The 18,430-nt window shown below is 38.8% G+C and overlaps 2 protein-coding genes across 14 annotated transcripts in view; one reads left to right on the top strand and one right to left on the bottom strand.

The window, feature by feature from the left end:
• ABCB1 (ATP binding cassette subfamily B member 1) overlaps positions 1–3,928 on the top strand; it is a 60,937-nt gene extending 57,009 nt beyond the window's left edge. For all 6 annotated transcript variants that reach the window (XM_042474208.1, XM_042474205.1, XM_042474207.1 and 3 more), the window contains one exon: positions 725–3,928. In XM_042474208.1, coding sequence (XP_042330142.1) covers positions 725–931 — 207 coding nt within the window. In that variant the 3' untranslated portion in view covers positions 932–3,928. The remainder of the gene's footprint in view (positions 1–724) is intronic.
• Positions 3,929–4,218: 290 nt separating this feature from the next.
• The window catches only part of CROT (carnitine O-octanoyltransferase), a 35,889-nt gene continuing 21,677 nt past the window's right edge, over positions 4,219–18,430 (bottom strand). For 2 of the 8 annotated variants that reach the window (XM_042474212.1, XM_042474211.1), the window contains exons 10-17: positions 17,209–17,292; positions 17,005–17,112; positions 14,196–14,326; positions 12,657–12,780; positions 10,242–10,320; positions 9,658–9,751; positions 7,270–7,389; positions 4,219–4,905 (exon numbers count right to left, since the gene is read on the bottom strand). In XM_042474212.1, coding sequence (XP_042330146.1) covers positions 4,785–4,905; positions 7,270–7,389; positions 9,658–9,751; positions 10,242–10,320; positions 12,657–12,780; positions 14,196–14,326; positions 17,005–17,112; positions 17,209–17,292 — 861 coding nt within the window. In that variant the 3' untranslated portion in view covers positions 4,219–4,784. Of the gene's footprint in view, positions 4,906–7,269; positions 7,390–9,657; positions 9,752–10,241; positions 10,321–12,656; positions 12,781–14,195; positions 14,327–17,004; positions 17,113–17,208; positions 17,293–18,430 lie in introns of those variants that run through there. The other 6 variants (XM_042474213.1, XR_006104568.1, XR_006104567.1 and 3 more) reach the window with 6 other exon arrangements.

Genomic DNA, 18,430 nt, shown 5'->3' with positions numbered 1-18,430 from the left:
CTGTTTTTTTTTTTAAACCAAAATGCCTCCCACATGCTCTCGTGACTGTAAAGGACATTTTTTGGCATGTTTGGGGAGGTCTAGCCTAATTTAGCCTATAGGAGATGTAAAAGTGAAAATAACTCCAAGGCTCTTTCTGATTTGGATGAAAGGCCTTTCTTGGGCCTAAAACAGGACAGCAAAACCTTGGGGTGGTTTTTCAGTGTTTTTTTTAACATCAGAATGTGAGAAGTCCAGACCTTTCAGGTCAGTGGATGGGGATACATGTGGCCGTAGCAAAGATGTATTTTACTAATGGCCTCAACTTTGTATTTCCTGTTCAACACTTGATCAGGTGCTGTCTGATTGGGAAATGAAACATACTTTATTGAGCTTCCTTGTTTAGAGTTAATTTTGTAAAATAGGGATAGGAAATGTGTAGAAATATTGCATATGGGAGTTGCAGCACCACACCTGAAGAGCCACAAATTACCCATATGTGTAAGGCAGCCTTTCTAAACTGCAGTTTTTTGGATGTATTCAACTGCAACTTCCTTTGTTCCCACCCCATTAAAGTTGCAATCCATATATTGTGTGACTTTATATTTAAAACATGTTACTTCCATAGTTATTTCTTACTTTTAAAATGGAATTTTAAAGTATAGTAATTTTTTAAAAAGGGATTGTGAAAAATGTTTTTTTAATACTATTTTTAATTCATTTGTAAAAAATCTGTTTTCCATAGATTGTCCAGGAGGCTCTAGATAAAGCCAGACAAGGACGTACCTGCATTGTAATAGCTCACCGCTTATCTACAGTGCAGAATGCTGACAGTATAGCAGTGATCCAGAATGGCAAAGTCACAGAACAAGGAACACACCAGCAACTACTGGCTGCAAAAGGAATTTATTACTCTCTAGTCAATGTTCAGGCAGGATCAGCTACTGTATAAATATGCCGTGTGGAATTAATTTTTAGAGAAGGCAGTAGCAAAAGATATTCCTTATACCATCTCCAGCTTAAGCAAAACAAACTGGCAGTGGTAATGGACTGAATTCCATAAGGATTATTGAAATGACATTTCTCTGGAGATTTTTTCTCAGCTGAGGACAGCACACTGTACTTTGGAAAGTTATGCTTGTGTGTGTGTGTGTGTGAGAGAGAGAGAGATCACTCCAAGGACTTTGTGTCCAAAACAGCAACAAAACATATGTAAATGTTGGAGAAAGAAGTCCACTTTGTTTTCTAAATGGTTCAATGACCAAAAATCACAAGCAGTTTCAATATTTGATTAGATACATCTAGTTCCTGGAAACCAGGTGTGCTGGAGGAAGAGACACAAGTCACTATTATTCTGGATTGCCAAAGGAACATGTTTCAAAAACATTTCGGTTGTCAATACTTGTCAAACTTGCTGAAAAGTTCCTTAACACGGGCAATTTTGACAATGGTTGGGGATGGCGCACTGCAGATGTTGAATTGGAACTTCCATCATCCTCGATAATAGCACTGCTAGTTAGGCTGAGATGAGTAACATTCCCAACATTTGATGGGCTGCAATTGACAACCCTTGTTTTAAAGAAAACGTGTTTGAGATGAGGGCCTCCATAAGACTTAGCTAGCTGTTGTGGTGCTTTAAACAGCAAAACAGTGTTAACCACCTGGAAGAAAAGTGTGTATTATCTGAACATTTTTCTGAAGCTATTATACAAAATGCATTCCACCAAAAAATATATTGTTAAATTTTATTTTCAACTGAAGAGTAAATGTTAATATTTGGAATGTATTTATTTTTTTAAAAAGTTATGTCTTTTTATAAGCAATTATATTTAGCATTAGATGAAAAATGTAGGCTTTAAGTGGTATTGTTTTTCTCTGCTGAACTAGTGCAAGCACAGTTTAGCAGTTGACATGGTGTACAATATCTGAAACAAATGGTTAACCTTATACCCAGTACTTCTCAAATGTTAATATGCTGCCCACCCATGTTAAAATCTCAAGGGGGATACACATTCATAATTTGATCTCCCATCCTAACACAACCTCAGTTTCTTTAAAGAGTTTATGCACTACTATAATATAAACTAAGCTGACATAAAATAGTTTAGTGTAATGCTTGTCAGCTAGTCAGGAGCGAGGGAAACTCGGATCACAGCATAAGCATTTTCACCATTCATGGTCTCCAGATTATAGATGCCACTGCAAAGAGAGCCCTAACCACAGACCATGATTGCTGGAGTCCTATAATGTTTCGGAAGCAAACATATATAGAAAAAAACTGTGCATGTTTTATTTAAAAAACAGTTCAGAAAAGGTTAAAGAAATAGTGGATTGCACTTCTCTGCAAGACACATGCAGCCTTGCACAAGTATAGATTCAACATCTATATAGAACCTTTCTATTAGGATACACCATTGTAACTGGTGAGAAGAGTAGGATACCAACATATTAGCAGACTATACATCTCTATTTATTTTCTCAGTTGTAAGTGTATATATAACAAAAAAGAATACTCATGCATCTCAGGTTATTTGCAAGACCTTCCCCATTAGAAGATCAAGTCTCCAGCTCACTCTTCCTTGGCCTGCTTTTATTTTAGGTCTCTCTTGCAGCTGAACTCCTGAACTATGTTTTGATCAAATGATAGTTAGGTTAAAGCATAATACAATAATTACACTATGTCTCAAAATCAACAGAAGGAACAGGAATGATTTAGGGTTTACAAAGAATAGAGGCCACAATTCTACTGGGCTACTTTGTTGTGTTTGAGTAACAAGTAATGACTCCCAACCTGAATTTGCAACCTACTTAATGGGCATCAGTCACACCAAGAGAAAGAAGTCCATTCTGTGATTAGTGGGGTGCAGGTGGATGCAGTTTGCACCTTATTTCTGCCAATGAGTGAGGTAGCAAAAGAAGTGTGACAGTGTTCCTCCTGATTGTCGCAGCCTCACTTGCAGAGTGGAAACATCATCCACTCATGCCTTGCTCACCAGCAAAATGAACCTCCTTCTCTGACTGCAGCTTATGCCCAGTAAAGTAGGAGCCACAATTGTGATTATGTAGGGATCTTTAGTATGGATCAGTTACAGATGTGTAATCACAACATGAGATACTGAATTCTTCTCATTGTTCTGAATTATTTGTAAGCTGTTTTAGCTAGGTGTGTATGCAAGGAGTTACAAGTGGCTTAAATAAAATGAAATACTATATATTGTATATACTCATGTATAAGTCCAGAAATTTTAGTTGAAAATCAACTCAAAAAACCCAGGCTGACTTATCCACAGGTCAATTAAGTACCATACCTTAACTCTTATCCAAAAGGAATCATCACCTACTCTGAATGGAATGGTGAAAGGCAAGAACTTAGTCCATTCCAGGAAAACCTAAAAGAAGCACCAACCAACTCTGCTGCAGTGTTGCTTCTATCCTTTTTGGAATCCCTGGTTGGGGAAATATCACCATGCTTTGGCATCATTTTTCTTTATTCCATCCTTTGTTACATGCCCCTAAGTTTCACCCTTGACTTATACGTGGGTTATATCAAATTCTATAATTTTGTTCCCCAAACCTGCCCTAGACTTATACATGAGGTCAACTTATAGTCAAACATATATGGCAGGTTCATGGAAGCGAGTGAGTCATCTCCAAAGTATCCCCTTACAACAGAGGAATGCCTGTATGTAAAAATGAATTCAACACTTACTGGTTTTGAGGCAGCTTTATTTCAGAGAGAAGAAATTACACAACTGATAACACAAAATCCTCTCCCCATGTGCCAAGGAAATCTGACATCCTGAGAATCTTGTTAGATTATACACATTAAGCATCATTGTCAAATAATAGCTCCTCATCACCAAAATATTTTTTCCAGAATTTCAAGTATGATTTCAGTTTCTGTTCTTTGTTTGGAATGGAAAAATAAAATTTAAAACAAGTTTCTTAACTTATTGCATTTTCTCCTTTTATCTCGAAAAGCTTGTTAATAGAGCTGCTGAGTTAACAGCAATCACATTATCTAAATTCAAGAACAGCAGCTATGACATATATAAAACAATCTCAATTACAGTGGTACCCCGGGATACGAATGCGCCGCCTTACGAAATTTCCGGGTTACGAAAAAAATCCATTTAAAAAAACTGTTCCGGGTTACGAAGGTTTTTTCGGGTTACGAAAAATTTTTTGGTGCTTTTCGGCGCTATTTCACACGAAATCGCGGCTTTTCCCCATTAGCGCCTATGGGTTTTTCGGCTTGCGAAGTATTTCGGGTTACAAAAGCGGCGGCGGAACGAATTAAATTCGTAAGCCGGGGTACCACTGTACTTGAGTAATTTTGATTACAATTCTAAAAAGACATGATAGAATACCATCTAAAAAGGAACCGCAAATCCATTACCCTTGCAATGGCTGCTCTATACAAACTACTATAATCTGATTATAATCTTGCATCTGTCACTAGGAAGATTATGAAAGAGGTTAGCATAAAATATGTTTATAAAAGTCCTAGTGATTCAATCAGGCCTGCATTGCTGAGGCTTAGTTTAACATTGCATAGTTTTGACTAAGGATTTTATGTTTTGCATTGTTGCTGCAAACTTATTCAAGGAAAATTGCATTGTTATTGCAGTAAATCTCATTTTTAAAAGGTTTTGCATTATTTCTGCTTAGGATATATGGTGAACTATCAGACAGTGTTTCATCCAGTTAAGACACTCCTCTTTGCTAATAGTTTCATTCCTCAAGTGTTCAGTATACATGGCAATGCATACAGGAATAAAGGCACTATAATATCAATATCTTCTCTAAAGCTGGGCTGTGGTCATTAATTTGATCATGTCCTGAAAAGACTGGAAAAGATTCTTACACAGAATTTTTGCATCTGTCTCTGGGCATGATTTCCAAGTAGTGCAGGCCACAACAATCCTGTTAATTCAAAAAAGATTAAAAACAATTGTTTAGACCAATATTGAGTTGATGAGTAAGGCTATTGTGATGCCAAAATACAGCATAATGATACTGAGAAATTCTAGCATAATTACCACAATATAATGAGTGTATGGGTTGATAAAAAGCCACTGCACAAGTGTTGAAATATTTCCATTGGTATGTTAAAAGTAAAATCTGAAATTACAGGTTTTGTCTTTAGCACCTTACCCTGTCTTCAATTCAGATAATTTAATGGAGTGCTGCCCCCTCTGTATATGCCTCTAGTATTTCACATCTCCCCAGCCCTTTTCTAGCTTCTGTTCTCTAGAGAGATGCAACTGCCACTACCAGCAGCTGGCCACTCTTGTGCAAATCATGCAGTTAAATCTAATTATGCATAAACTAAGTAATTTCTCCTGGCCCAACCTGCTCAAACCTGATGGAAACATCATTCACCCATGCTGACGTTCGGTAAAAAAGGTGGTGTGATGGTGGAGTTACAATCATGTCACAATTTTGACAAGGTAGTGATAGTGAATATGGAACCGTTTATTAGATTTGCTTGTCTGTAACTGTTCCACAATCATGGACACCACTTAGTCACAACGGTGACACAACTGCCACAAGCGCAACTCTCCTCCTATCTGTTTTACTGGCCATCAGGGGCCCATTCTGCTAGCAATCAGAGCAAGAGTGAATGACATTTCCATCAGGTTTGTAGAGATCAAAAGCAGGAGAGGTTAATAAGTTAAATAAAGTATACTTAATTAAGTAGCTGATGCAAAATAAAAAGCCATCATCTATAGGGACTGGTACAAACTTGCAAGACAGCTCCCTTCCCTGCCAGCACATATCACAGCTTATTATCTCACATGCATTCTTAAGATGTTTTTGTTTTAATTATTGAAATTATTTTCACAAATTCTTGTTTTTGAACATGACTACCTTTGATACTTTTAAAAAACTAACAACACCTGGCCTAAAGTTCTACCAAGTTTGATAACTATTCTAATACAGTGCTATCTAAAGTGGTGGTTGAAAGACCAGTAGCAGTGCCTGACCCATCAGCTGCCAGTTCCTGGATAATTTCTAAGAAAAAAAGAAAGTGGGGGGATTCAACTGACTGGAAAAAATATGGTGCCCTGGCACACTGCTGGGGGGGGGGGGGAGAGAGGGAATGCCAGTCCCCCACATTAATCTGTTTGAGAAGTACAGTTCTAATGGATTTACTTGGGTGCAAACTGTAGGTTAATTAACTTTCAGGCTCTATTTTTTCTGTCCATTTTAATTGCAAAACAATCAACGAGCTCCCCAAAATTCAATTTTTATTCTCACTGAAAAGAAAGCTAATTGGCTTACCTGTTCTTGCCCACGGCAGAATGCCTATTCTCGTTTTTTATGAGTCTTAGCTTAATAAAAGTTGTTTATTGCAAATTTCATTTAATAATGTAAATTGAGATAATCATATTCTTTTCCAAAGGCAGACCTGAAGATTTTTCCTCCCAGGTGCAACATATCACAGGGAAAATTCTCTAATCTGCAGACACTTGAGAGATAGTTAGAAGCTTCTTCTTCAGGCTCTATTGCCACATTTTTATTGGTTGCTTTGAGGTTGTACTCTAAAGCAGTGGTTCTCCAACTGTGGTCCTCCAGGTGTTTTGGAGGTGTTCCCAGAAGACTCAGCCAACAGCCTGGCATTTTGTGAGGTGAAGTCCAAAACATCCAGAGGACCAGTGTTTGGGAACCATTCCCCTAAAACACAGGTGGCATGGTCCAATTTTTTTCAGAGGTTACTCAGGGGCTTGCAGATCTTACAGGAAGACTTTCTTCAATTGTCTTTTGGTGTTTTGTACCTTCTACAAGGCATCTCTCCTTCCTGTATCTGTAGAAAGGATCTGGGGCTTGTTCTTGATATGAAAGACCACATCCAATAGAGGGGGGGGGGGCTGTTTTTCACTCTCAGAGCATCCTATCATAACTGCACAAGCACACTCACTCCATACTTGTGAAAAGACTATAGGTAAGGATAGGCCAGGAAGCCTAGAAGTGTTCGTAATATGGCTTGTGACTGGCTCCAGAAAATCTCAATAAGCTATGAACAAATGTAAGAAAATAAGTGTGTCAAAATATCCTCACAAATATGAGTTTATCCTCAATTATTTTCTTGTAATGAAAACTGGGGACTGGTCCAGGCCTCTCTGAATCTCTATACTCTGGTAAAGTACAACACCCTCCCCTTTGTGAGGGCCTTGACATCAGCTAATGCCTCTTTGATGTTGTTTTCAAAGTCAGAAATGTACAGAGGAAACTATAATAGCAGGTTTAGGTTTCCTTGCTGAATAGTGATAAAAGTCTCCTTACCTGTCATCTCTAATTCTGTAGAAAAAGCCGTAACCATGGTGGACCATTGGAACAGCAGCTCCCCCAACTCTTGTGTAGCCTACTAGGCTAGTTGAAAGCACAAAGTTTCCACCTCCACCACTGTGAATCAAAAACAAAAATATTTTTTTCATACCTGAAGCAGCAGAATAAGACCAAGCCATTTGGTTCCCAATTTAAAATTAATAGATGGCACAGGAGGCCACCCAACTACTGGAAAGCAATATAGATGCTTTGATGACCACTCCAGACTGCCTCCAAGGCCTCACAACTGGAGGCAGGGCAGCATCGAGCATCTCTGGCCCTGGAATAAAGGTGCTAAGGAGCAACAGGGGAATTGTTCCCCAGCAAAACCGACTACTGAGGTGTCCAGTAAACCCGTTTATGAGATTAAACTGGATCAGTTTGAGCTTGTGAGTACTGATGACGTGGACAAGATCCTTGGAAAGGTAAAAAAGACAACATGCCCTCTTGATCCCTGCCCATCATGGCTGGCCGTCCGGGGGGTGAGGCATTGATGACACTTCTTAGACGTATCATCAATGCTTCCCTTGGGGAGGGTCATATACCATCCACTTTGAAAGAAGCGATCATTAGACCGCTCTTGAAAAAACCCTCCCTGGACCCCCTGGAGATGAAAAATTATAGACCTGTTTCTCATCTGCCATTTCTGAGCAAGGTGATCGAGAGGGCAGTTGCTCTTCAGCTCCAAGCAGTCTTGGATGAAGCCAATTTTCTTGATCCATTTCAAACGGGCTTTAGGACCGGGTATGGGGTGGAGACTGCCATGGTCGCTTTAACTGATGACCTTCGTCTAGCCATCGACAGAGGGAGTGTGACCCTGTTGGTGTTGCTGGACCTCTCAGCGGCATTTGATACAGTAGATCACAATATCCTTCTGGAACGCCTGAGAGAGTTAGGAATTGAAAGCACTGCTTTGCAGTGGTTCCGCTCCTTCCGCTCGGGCAGGTTCCAGAGGGTGATGCTCGGGGACAGTCGCTCTTAAAACAAAGCTTAATTGTGGTGTCCCTCAAGGTGCCATCCTGTCCCCAATGCTATTTAACATCTATATGAAGCCGCTGGGAGAAATCATCCGTGGATATGGGGCCAGGTGTTATCAATATGCTGATGACACCCAAATATATTTCTCCATGTCTCGGTCATCAACGACGACAGATGGTATCTCTCCCCAGTATCTTCAGGCAGTAATGGATTGGATGAGGGAAAACAAGCTCAAGTTGAATCCACACAAAGTGGAGGTACTCATGATAGGGGCCCCCAAACCAGGGATTGGGCTGCAACCTCCAGTCCTAGAGGGGCTCACGCTCCCCTCAAAGGACTGTGTTCGCAGTCTGGGGGTGCTTCTTGACCCATCACTTCAGATAAGGAATAAGGTGAACGCGACGGTCAGGAGCGCCTGCTATCAGCTTCGGCTGATACGCCAGCTGTGCCCTTTCCTGGAACAGGATGACCTCAAAATTGTAGTACATGCGCTGGTAACCTCAAGACTTGATTTTTGCAATGCGTTCTACATGGGGCTACCCTTGTGCCTAGTCCGGAAACTCCAGCTGGTACAGAATATGGCAGCCAGGTTGGTCACAGGAACAGCAAGGAGTGACCATATAACACCAATACACCACTCACTCCACTGGCTGCCTATCAGTTTCCGGGCACAGTACAAGGTGTTGGTTATCACCTTTAAAGCCCTACATGGCTTGGGCCCAACCTATCTAAGGGATCGCCTGCTTCCATATAATTCACCCCGTACACTCAGGTCCTCTGGGAGGAATTTATTACAGCCCTTAAAGACCAGGTTGATGGCGACCTCCCAGAGGACATTCTCTGCAGCCGCTCCCAATTTATGGAATGGCCTGCCGGACGAGATCCGTCAAATTACCAATCTAGAGAGCTTTAAAAAGGCCATTAAGACGGATCTCTTCCGGTAAGCCTTCCCGGAATAAAATGCTCGGCCACAAATAAGACTTCCCATCCAGCGAACTCTGACCATGATGATTTTTATTTAGCTTAGTCGGTTTTAATATGTAGTTTTTAATCTTACATTGTTTAATCTTGTTTTGGGGGGAGGGGGGTATTATGTATATATGGATGTATTTTAACCTGTTGTACACCGCTTTGATTGCCTGGCAAAAAGCGGGATAGAAATAAAAAAATTATTTATTTATATTTATTATTATTTTAAGAAAGTTCACCTCCTCAGCCTGACAAAGAACTGCTGGGGCTGCAAATATTGGTTCCAGCTACAGCAGTAAACTGTTATCTGCCCTGTTTCATGCTGATAAGGGCCCATCAACTCCCACCATCCTGTGACTCCATGTATTGACTATTATTTTTCAAAGAGCTTATAAATACCTTCTAGTGAAAGCAGGATCTAGAAAGAGTTCTGGCATAGGAAGGCTGTGCTCTTTGGAGAGAAGCAGAAGGCCCAAGAGGTGACGATCAAATCCTGTCAAACAAATATAAGATTTTTCTGTTTAAACAAGTAGCGTGTTTCTCTTACTCTCAGTTGGTTTCAATCCCAGCTGTAGATTTTCATAGGTCCCCAAGCAAGAGACCTGTGATGAGGGGCAAAATATAGTTCAATTGTTGTAACCCATTAAGACTGCTGGCTCCTTGAGTGTGGAAAGGGCAGTGGGAGGGTATTAGAAACTGTGTAGGAAGGGAAAGGATGCCAGCAATGTATAGAGTGGGGATTTTTGTCTTTAAAGCTTTGCAAAACAAATTACAAAAGTTATTTGTGGGTTTTTCGGGCTATGTGGCCATGTTCTAGAAGAGTTTATTCTTCCAAATTCCAAAACTTTAAATCCAACTCCAACTTACAAAAGGTATTAGTCTACAAGCCAACTAAGTAATCTGTTGGTCTGGGAGGCAGGGGTGAATCAGGCCCAATTTATTAGAAAGGAGAAATCTCTTTGTCAAGAAGAAGAAGGAAATACCTTTTCCATTCTCACATTCTTTCATCAATTTATGGTGCTTTGCAAAGGCCTTCAACATAAGTTGCTTTCGCTGGCCAAGCTGCATAAAGCAAGAAAAGTGAAATAATTCCAAATGCCAAACAACATAGCTAGAAAAACTCCAAATCAGCTGCTTCCAGATCCATGTACAAACAAGAAAAAAAATGACGCTTTTCTCATTCCTTCAAAACATGTGAAATTTCTTTCTGGTACATCTTGTAACTTGCTATGTAGACCAAAATTAGAACTTCATCGCTATTGCAGCTAATCTAGAACAACTGTCTGGATATAAGCTTATCAGTTAGAGCTACATCACTACCTTTTCAAAGAGATGTCCCTGTCCTGCAGAGATGAAAGGGAAATCCATGTACAAACAATGAAGTATTTATTGTTTCATTGCTTAGCAATACGTGCTTGTAGTAGGGTCACTCAGGTTTTATTTAGACAGCAGTTGCACAAAACCCTTAAAAGCCCTGATACAAAAGTGACAGTATAAGATCCAGCTCACACATTATGGTTGCTTCCCCACCAATCACTTATGATTAGAAAGAACACAGTCCACCTCCACAGCCCAACTTTCTTCAAATGGATCAAATGAGAGATAAGCTACAATTTGTTTCTTCTTCCATTTCCAACTACCATTAACCAGTTGCCATTTGCCAAGTCATAGGAGAGGGAGAGAAGGGACGCTGGGCCCAGTTGCTGCCCAGCTTCTCCCCAAACTATTTCTGGCAAAGATGGTCCTTGGAAGAATAACAATTGGGACCAACAAAAAACTGTTGTGTATCTCAGTGGGGTTTTTTAAGAGACAGGAACCTCTACTCTAATTTAAGTCTTACCTCATGTGGATTGTTTAAGTTTGTGAACATTTAAAAGTCCAATCAGCTTGCATGCTCAACAGTGGAATATGAGGCTTCTAAATGCAATTAAATGCTTGAATTGCCTAAAAGGATGTCAGAGGATACATGTTTATGGGCTTTTAATAGGAGGTAGTTGGCTACTGTGGGGACAGAATGCTGTACTAGACAAGATTTTAGCCTGATCCAATGTGATTCTTATACAGCACTTGCACAATCATATTTTATATGGGAAGAGCAATGGCTGTGTCATCTGACAGAAAAGATAGTATTTATCTAGGCAATTAAAAAATGTAGTACATTCAGTACAAGAAAAATATTTTTTTTCCACTCTAAAAAAGAAATAGTGCCCCAGCCTACCAAACTGTACCTCAGAGGAAGAAATTTGGGCAACCTAGAATCTTTGGATACTAACTGGACATGTCATGCACTAAAAAGCTGATAATGTGGAAAGACCCTTAAATACAACAAAGGAAAAAATGATCTCAGTGTGACTGAAATACTAAGCTAAAATGTGAACAGGGTCAGCTCTGTAAAGGAATGAAGGGTTCACAGCTTTATTACGTAATTTCAGGTTGTTTGTTCAACAACAATTATGTAGTGTGAAAAACCTTGTGGGATTTCAGTTAACCAGTGTTCAAATTGGGCCAGTAACAGTGAATGAATACTTAGATCAAAACAAAACCACCCAGGGAATAAAATGAAACAGGGAGGTGGGGAGAGGAAAAACACTGAAAAAACCAATTACTCCTTACTTTTATCCCAAATTTCTAATTCATACTACTAGGAAGAAAATGAAAGGAAAGAGATCTATCACTGCCCCACTTAAAAAATAAAGGATTTCATTTGCAGTAAAACTACATTATTTGTGCTATTAAATGGAAATGGTATATATCTTACAAGGAAGGGATTTTGATTTCTGCCTCTAAAAAGAGTTTCTGTAAGTTCTCAGTATTACATAACATTACTACTTTAAGTATTTAGGAAGGGGTAGGCTCAACGCCATCAGGGCTAGCTTGAAGAAGAAGAGCCCTCCCTCCATGCCATTTGACATCACATGGCCTGGGAGAGAGTGAAAAGGCAGGTTCAGCCCCATCAGAGCTAACAGCAAGAAGAAGGGCCCTCCCTCCAGTCCATCTACCATGATCCAGGCCTCAGAGGAAGAGATGAATCACTGGACTTGATCCCCTTCCCCACCACCATTTCCTTCTCCTTTTGTGTCATGTCTTTTTAGACTGTAAGCCTGACGGCAGGGAACCATCTAAATAACTATCTGTAAGCCACCTGAGATCCTTTAGGGCTGAAGAGCAGGGTATAAATACCATAAATGAATAAATGAATATTTGTATGCTCTACTATGGAGGACATACAATTATCAACACAATACGGCTGATATCCCCACTGAAATTCATCTCTTCCTCCATTCAGATTTGAAGACAGGTGTGTTTTCAGTCACAGAACTGCTTTTTACAGTGACAACAATTATGCATTTGTAAAGTCCTTTTAGCTACAGTGTATCATCCTCATTATCAGTACTTACACTAAAGGCTGGATCTAGCATAGATTTACACCATTCAACTGCTTCCATGGTGCAGGGTCGCATAGTCTCTGTCCGGCCATGGTAAAAACGTCTGGTTGTAGCAGTTTCATAGCAGCAACCTGGACTAGAAAAAAGGTTGGGATAAGTCACAACTAGAAACATTCAGCTCTAACGGAAGGTGAAGTAAGTTCCCCAATGTGTGAGCAGCATGTCTAATCAAAGGATGTAAAGTTCACATTAAAAAATGCAGAAAATGTTGATGCAAATGGGTAATGGAGAATCTAGCAAAAAAAACCAAACAGAGATCCTGTTAATTTCTTTGAATGAACACAGGACAGGAAATACTTTTATCTTCAAGCGCCGAAACACTGAATAAATAGAGGGAACCATTTAACGGAGTAATTAATATCCTTCAAGTGTGTCTTTCTATTTCACCCATTCTCCAAGTAACTCTAGTTGGCTTAAAAGAAAGTAAAACCTATTGAGTGTGAGGGGTTGGATCCCACAGATTCTATTGCATAAATTGTAGGTGCTTTCACAAACATTTTTTCCATCATCAGAAAAGACAGATCCAGCCCAGTGTATCTTAATGTGTTATTAACATCAACACCACTAGGCATTACCTCATATTTTAACTGGATTAAATTTTAGGGACCCCCCCCAAATAAAAAAAAATATCCGGACAATAGAAATCTAACCAGTCGGAGGTCCTATTTCAGTCTTGGAGTGCTGTGAAGGATTGGCATTCAGATGAGGGATATCGCAAGACTCTTTTTTGTTTTTAACTACAGTGAAATTAACTCAGCATTTGTTTAAAAAGACATGTTACAAAAACTGCTCAAATTACAATAGTTATGTAAAAGCTTTGTTATCCATTTATATAGGTATTATTTTGCAACCAACTACATGTTTCAAGTCCAAGAAGTTCAGTTCCATTTATTTCAGTTTACTCATTCCTTGTTTTTTTTTTTCATTTCTCTTCTACCTGTTATTTTAAGGTATGCCCATATAGTGAAAGTATTCAAAAGCATTCAAAACAAAACCATTGAAAATATAATAGAATAAAAAGCAAATTAAATAAAATGATATCTTGACAGTAAACTAGTTTGGGTTTATGAACAATAGAAATACAAAAGGAACAGAAAAGAAACCAGAATATTGGATTTGCCTATGGAGTAGTTAAAAGACTGTCTGCATACATGGGGAAGGAGATGAGGAGAAATGTTTGCATGAACTTTTCATGATGCAGAAGTATAGGTATCTTGGACAAGTTACTAGTTCATCTCTGTCCTTCTGCAACAATGCATAACAGCTCAACAAATTATACATAGTGAGTTGAATCCATTTCGTCATGCTTAAAAACTGATAACCTTCATGGAAATCAATGGGACTTATAACAGTCTAATTTACGTCCAGTTAAATTGTGGATTTACCCTACATCTGAATCCAATGTCATATATATTTGATAATACATCAATAAATAAAGGCTATTTGATACTGTGTGCTCAAGTTTTTGCAGGGATAATAAAATTTCCTTACTGTCCATGATGCTTGTAATAAGCCAACTGGAGAGCAAGCTGAACAAATGTATCAGGATGAAGCTTGTGTTTCTTGATCAGAGCTTTGCCAAAGGAAATAAAGGCATAATTCACCAACTCTACGTCAGATGTCTGAGAAATACAAACATTTTATATGTTAACATTTCATATGTTATATATTCCATTATAGAATTGTGGGGGAGAAACCCAGAAATGACTGGAAATATCAAATGAATCTGATGAAAGAAAGAGACGTAGAGTCTCAGCTGTGCACAAGATTTTATTTCTCAAAATAGGACTATTCTAAGAGGGGGGCATTCTTTTATATATCCTAAGACCCTGTCTGGCTTTTTACATTAAATTCCTGACTCTGCACAACACTGATAAAAAGGAGGAAGCGAGGGGGAAAGGGGAAACAAGGAAGGTAGCAGAACCTTTACAACTAACTGGTTTTTATTTTAGTGTGAGTTGTTGGTAGATATAAACCTATTTCTTCAGATGAATATCCAAATGAAAAATTGTTCTAATAAACAACTGGATTTAGAGGATGAAAAATTGAGGGAACCCGTATGTACAACAATTTTATTATTTGGATTAAATGAAGCTAGTAATGAGGTTTATTCAGATACATTCACATCCTCAGGAGTCATTTACTCTAGTCAGCCAGGACCAGGCTGGCAACTGTCAGCCAGAGGACTTTTTTGTCAGCTGCCCCTAGACTGTGCAACCATCTGCTGGAAGAGATTTTACAGCTGAATACAGTACACTGTCCAAATACTGTATAAAACAGCAATAAAGAATAGTCTCTTATGGCAAGCCTAACCAGAGGGTTTTTAAGTTGTAAATTTTAAATGTAAATTATTTTAATATGTATCTGTCTTTAAACTGATGTTTCTTTTAACTGTTGTGTTTTAAACTGATGTTGTGTGTTTCTTGGTCTGCTGTTGTTCCCCATCTCGATCCATGGGGAGAAGTAGGTACGAAATAATACCAACAACTACATTTAAAGTAACTTTTAAAAAAAATTCTTTCCTGTAATTCTCTTTATTCTTCTCTTCCCATACAGAGAGCAGTCTGATAGGAATATCAACATTTTACCACACTACATCTGGTTTTTCCATGTTTCAAACTTTTCACCTACATTTAAAGCAAGGTTGCAGTCTTTAATTCAGAGATAATGAGAACTGTAGTCCCAATAACATCTGCAGGTCTACAGGTAATCTACAGACTACAGTTCCTATTATCTCTGACCATGGACTGGGGTTGATGACAGGTGGTATAGGTTCCCCCTTCCTTCTGCTTTAACTTATCAGTTAGTATGGAGAAAAAAACATTTTTTACAGTGCAATTGAAGGCATGTGTACTCAAAACTAAAACCTGCTGAGTTCAACATCCAAGTAAAACTGGTGCTGTACTTTCCAATTTGTTTATGCCTGTGATTCTGTCAACATATGCAAGGGAGTGATTTATTCTAAATGAAATTAGTAAGAATTACTCCTTTGTAGACAGGCCTAGGTTTGCACTGTTAAATCAACAGAAGATGCAATGAAGGTTAAACACATAACAAGTTTAAACATTTTGTTTGGAAATTTTAAAGTCCAAATAAAGGCATCATAGTTTGTATCTACAACATGGAAAAGGATAAGAACTACACACACCTGGAATGGGTTCAAAATGGACACAACTTGATTGGTTACACTTTAGACAATTTGATAAAGCACAAGACCAGAATCCAGACACAGCAGACTGACTTCTTCCCAGACCACATGTATAATTTCATACCCATTAAGGTCCAAAACACTGCAGAAGTAATCCAGTTTGAGACCACTTTAACTGCCCTGGCTCAGTGCTAGGAAATGATGGGAATTGTAGTTTTGTGAGACATTTAGCCTTCTCTGTCAGAAAGCTCTGGTGCCATGATAAACTACAATTTCCAGGATTCCCTAACACTGAGCCAGGGCAGTTAACGCAGTCTCAAACTGCATTATTTATGCAGTGTGTTTTGGACCACTGTCACAAAATGGGGACCATTCTTGTGGTTTGGAAATGCAGCAAGCATAGACACCCTAATTTAGATGGCCAGATGACTATCTGATGTGTGCTGTAGAGATGTCCGTTGGTTCCAGTTTGTTTCAGAGATCAGTTCAAGTTGCTGGTGTTGACTTACAAATCCTTAAACAACTTTAGATATAGATATATGAAAGATTATCTGTATGAGACTGACCCGAAGTTGAGTTTTTCAAGTGAGGTTCTGTTATGTGTCCCACCATTCCAAGAAGCTAGGCTCATAAAAGACTGACATAATTTTCCTGTAGCAGCACCTCAACTGTGGATCTCTGTCCCAAGGGACGTCAGGCTGGTTCTATCCCTGTTGAACTTTCAGTGGGCAACTGAAACTGTATTATTTCACCTGGCTTTAAAACAGTTGTAAAACTTAAGGCTATTTTTAATCTGTGTTTAAAGAATGCTGGTTTTTAAAACTTTTTAAAATTTTGTTTTAAATCTGTTTTAAGGAATGTTTTTATCTTTTTGATATGCATCACTACTAGGGTCTTTGCTGGACAAAACTGTGATAAACACATCTAGTAATAATAAAGGTTTCCCTTTAGTCTACTCCAAGGTCCCAGCCATCAAACATAGCTGACTGGCTCCTGGAACAGGTCCTTGATTATCACAAAGCAAGTGGTGAACCAAATTCATGAGCTTAGCATTCTTGCTCTTTTCCTGCATCCCAAAATGATGGAAACAAATAGGAAACTTCAACAATGATGGATCCAAGACATAAATAAGACGATAACCAGTATACAAACCTTCACTCCATATTGTTCCTTAGCATGAACAATGTCATTTAGCACTTTTTGATCCAATGTGAACAAAAGCTCCTCTGGCCAAGGGATATCCTGCACTTTTTCTGATCCCTGTTTTTCATTTCAAAATAAAAAGAAAGAAGACTTATTTCCATGGGAAAGGAATGGTATGAAGAAGGAAATGATGGAACTGCAATTATTACATACCTTCCATTTACCCTCTAATTCAATTATCTTGGAATCAATGAAGGAACAGAAGGCTACCAAAACCATGGCATCAAAAGGAGAATGCTAGAACATACAAAAGACAGAAAATCCTATGTAAAGCAATAAAGGCATGAATAGTTGACTTCTATTCTCTATTTCTTCAAAACATATCTCAAGATGATTTTAACACTGTCCATTTATTTAATGATCCTATTGGGTTTTATACATATTAGACTAACTAGTTAAGATTACAATTGTGACACCCTATCAAACTGGGATACCTATCACTCACCAGGCTGTATGCTTACTATAGATCTTTTATCAATATTACACTAATGCTCTCCATGAACTGCTTACTTGCAGTTTTGGAGATCTGAGATGCATCAGAGTCATTTTCCCCTTGACATCTTTATTTTTCGGATGGAAATGGTCACATTCCAAGACTTCCTCTATTTGTTTTCTTTTCGTATTTCCTAATTCTGATGCCAATCCAACATTATCTTTAAATTTCGAGTGCTAGTTGTCTATTTAAGGTGACAGAGGGAAATTGTCTGACTCTTCAGAAAGACAGGAAAATAAAACTGAGGAGAGAGGTTGGAGGTGACAGTTACAATGGTTTAGAATTGCGAGATCCTGCCTGAACTGGTTGGCACAAGGGATTAACCCATGTGTTGTGGGTTGTGTTTTTAGCCTTACAGAGAATGGGATGCACACACTAGGATACATTCAGATTTAGGTAGAGGCAAATGAGATGGTGGAAGATGCCTTCCATACAAAACCCTCTAGTTTCTCAACAAGGCTTCATCAAAGTTCAGAGGACCTGTGTAAATGACTGTGGTACAATAATACCCCCAAATCAGAAAGGAGCAGTTTGCTGTGAATGGAGCAATGCTTTGCTGAATGCATCTGCCCAGTTCAGGGAGGGGGGGGATTTACCCTTCCTCTTCAGCCTGCTTGAGTCAGCAGATGTGCAATGACTTTCCACGCAGCATTTTCAGGAGCCTTGACAGACTGCTACAGTGGAAGAGAAGTTCATTTTTAAATTTTATCTAAATACCTACCTTAGTAAATTTTATCAAAATACCTACCTTAGTAAAACCTACGTAGTAAAATCTGTGCTGTCTAGACATAGAAATTTTAAACTTCTGAAGACACCTGACATATATTCTCATATAAACAGTTCAAACTGCTATATGAAAATACGTCAATATCTCTTCTCACC

Source organism: Sceloporus undulatus, chromosome 6 (assembly GCF_019175285.1).
Source record: "Sceloporus undulatus isolate JIND9_A2432 ecotype Alabama chromosome 6, SceUnd_v1.1, whole genome shotgun sequence".
Lineage (NCBI taxonomy): Eukaryota > Metazoa > Chordata > Lepidosauria > Squamata > Phrynosomatidae > Sceloporus > Sceloporus undulatus.
This window is presented reverse-complemented; position numbering and strand designations above follow the sequence as displayed.